This window comes from Brassica napus, chromosome C7 (assembly GCF_020379485.1).
Source record: "Brassica napus cultivar Da-Ae chromosome C7, Da-Ae, whole genome shotgun sequence".
Classification (NCBI taxonomy): Eukaryota; Viridiplantae; Streptophyta; class Magnoliopsida; order Brassicales; family Brassicaceae; genus Brassica; species Brassica napus.
This window is the reverse complement of record NC_063450.1, coordinates 46562615-46565343: the sequence shown is the minus strand read 5'-3', so window position 1 is coordinate 46565343 and position 2729 is coordinate 46562615. Positions and strand designations below refer to the sequence as shown.

Sequence of the window (2729 nt, the reverse complement as noted above, 5' to 3'; positions counted from 1 at the left end):
GTTTGTAGGTAGTTGCGAAAAGATAATTTTTTTATTTTTTAAAAAACAATATAAATACAAAAATAAAAATATTCAATAAAAAAATTAAATTGAAATTACAAAAATAATAAAATATATCTAATATATTTTAATTAATATTATAAAATTTTCAAATAAAAATATTTTCTATAATTTTTAAAAAATTAAAACTATAATTTTCTAAATACAATTGTTAGATTTATTATAATATTATAATTTTTGATATTTTATAATTATTGTTAATTTATTATTGAATCGATATTGCATTTGATAGTTAATCAATCATAAGTATCCGCAAATACATCAATTTCTAATAGCATAACCAAATCGTACAAATTTCTTAAATCGGTTAGAAATCTCAACACGGGCATCAGCGACAGCGGCAACCGCTATATAATATGCTTTCACATCACACCTCACCCGTCTTCTTCCTCCAATGACTGTTCTCTCACTCACACTCGCATCATTGCCTCTCTCCTACGCGCTCCCGTCTAGCACGTTCAAATCACGCGCCTCTCCTCCACTTAAACAAGATCGTCGTCGATCAAACAAAGCCATGTCCTGTGACATCAGCAGCCCCGATCTGCCGCAGGTGATGGAGTTGGTAGATGAATCTGATTTCGAGAAGCTCATCTCATCGGAGAACCGTATCTCCATCACTGGCTTCGGCTCTCTTCTCTCCGGTTAGTACATTTAAAAAGCTTCTCCCTTTGTGTATGATAATCGGTCGTGATCATCGCGATGATTGATTGATTGATTGATTGCCTTTTGTTTCTCGTTAGAGAGAAGCGCGAGGAGTACTTTCCCAGATTTGGAGAATTTCAGAGTCGCGAAGCTGCAAGGCTTCCGGCGAGTGTTCGCACACGCCGCTCCCATCTTCTTCGAGCGCGGCATCGCCAATCTTCAAACGAAGGTCTCTCGAATGCTTGTGTGTTTTGTTTCGATTTGCATAATAGATGTATAGAGAGAAAACAAGTCTCTGAGTTTTGTGAATGTGTGAGATGATGAAAACAGGAGATCTCAAGCCTGAGTGTTGAGCCTTGTGAAGGAGAGAGCCTTGTAGTGACTGTCTTTGAGATTAAACAAACTGAGGTATAATAAACCATTATTTGACTTCAATCCTGGTTGATGATGGTATTATATATTGACTCTTGACGATTCCAACAGATTCCTGCTTTTATTCAAAGGGAGCTTGAGTTCCGTTTTCTTGCTGTGAGTTGTTACTTAGCTCCTCTTACTCTTAGTTTTAAAGATATCAACACTGCTCATTCTATCCCTGTTTCACACATTATAGGTTGTTCCTGAAACATTGCAAGGCAATCCTTTCACCCATTCTGCGGTTAGTTTAAACAAATCTTTCTTCTAAATGCTGACTTTGTGTGAACTGTGAAGTCTGAGTTTTCGAGGCATACATGAACAGGTACTTTGTGGTCGATACAGTGATGAGGAGTTTTTCCGGATTAGATGCAAAGGTTAGTGCCCTTCTCAGTCTTATCTAAACACATCTCAAAAGTGGAAACTATATGCCTTGTTTTTTTGTTTTGTGCAGGAAACAAAGAGGTTTACTTTCAACACTATGGAAGGTTCAACATTGACAAGATATGGCGGGACGACATCTTACCTTGTCGTCTCTATCTAAGACACTGGTACTCTCTACTTTCTCACTCCCAAGTCATTTCAGACTTGATATGAGATAACAGAGCACTAAAAGTTGGTTTCTTGAATGAACGTCTGGGAATGAATCTTGGTGGTTCCAGTGTGTTGGCAGCTAAGAATCTGGGAGATGAAGCTTACAATAACTTTCTGGATCATACATACTTGGGAGATCGAAGGACAACCATAAGAAAGTATTTAAGCAGCAAAGGTTCAGGGATCATGGAGGAAGAACCACCTGAGGCTCTCAAGTCCAGATATGGCGGTTGATCAAACAGATGGCTTCTTCACATATTCTTCTTCTTTCAAACTCTTAAGACGTTAATAATATAAAAATACAAACTGATTGGTTTTATTTTATTAAAGGTTAATAATAAATAAATAAATAAATAATAATGTAAAATTACCTTAAGAACTCAGGCGACTATAAACTTAATTTGTCCCACATCGGGAGTTTGGGGCAAGGGTTATTTGTCACTGGGATATAAAAAGAGGATGTGTGGGTCGAAGTAAAGTAACCCGTTTCTGTCAGAGGAAAAGGATGATTCGCTTATGATCGTTTAGAGACGGCGGATCGTGCCTCCAAATTTTCACGGACATTATTCTATAAGGCGAGTGGGCCTTGCCTTACTTTGGTTGTCCTGCCCGTCAATTTTTGGAAGCCTCGATACAAATCGAGGTTCTACCTACAATCCATTCTCAAATAACTTAACAGGATTAACTCAATTGAACTGTTTGCACACAGAAGGAATTCAATCTGTACACTATTATGATGCTATTCATGTATCAAACAAATTAACATATCGAGAGTCGACAAAAAGAAACATGTCTATAACATAAGTATAAATGCTGTTTCAAAAAGATGTTTCTTTTCTGTCATCAGAATAAACATATTCGTGAAGACTATTTCGAAAAGATGTAAATTTTAGAAATTTTGCACTTATTAAAAAATATATTAAGTTTTGATTATTGATAAATCTTTTTTGCAATTAACTATTTTCTAAAACTTTTAACCAATATGATTTGAGTACACATTTTTAAAAATATATATTTTACCA

General features: G+C 35.8%; 1 protein-coding gene across 1 annotated transcript; it reads left to right on the top strand.

Annotated features, from left to right (window-relative positions):
- The first annotated feature begins 424 nt into the window (after positions 1-424).
- LOC106449450 lies at positions 425-2026 on the top strand. The gene is made up of 8 exons (XM_013891209.3): positions 425-701; positions 801-931; positions 1033-1110; positions 1186-1230; positions 1313-1357; positions 1439-1490; positions 1568-1664; positions 1776-2026. The coding sequence occupies exons 1-8, from the start codon at positions 455-457 to the stop codon at positions 1939-1941; spliced, it is 861 nt and encodes a 286-aa protein (XP_013746663.3). The 5' UTR covers positions 425-454; the 3' UTR covers positions 1942-2026.
- The last annotated feature ends 703 nt before the right edge of the window (positions 2027-2729 follow it).

Bases quoted from the DNA above. Each gene is read 5' to 3' on its own strand.
- LOC106449450 (XM_013891209.3), top strand. From the start codon at position 455: ATGACTGTTCTCTCACTCACACTCGCATCATTGCCTCTCTCCTACGCG. The intron at 932-1,032 runs GTCTCTCGAATG...TGATGAAAACAG, and splicing joins TCGCCAATCTTCAAACGAAG to GAGATCTCAAGCCTGAGTGT. The intron at 1,358-1,438 runs GTTAGTTTAAAC...ATACATGAACAG, and splicing joins ATCCTTTCACCCATTCTGCG to GTACTTTGTGGTCGATACAG.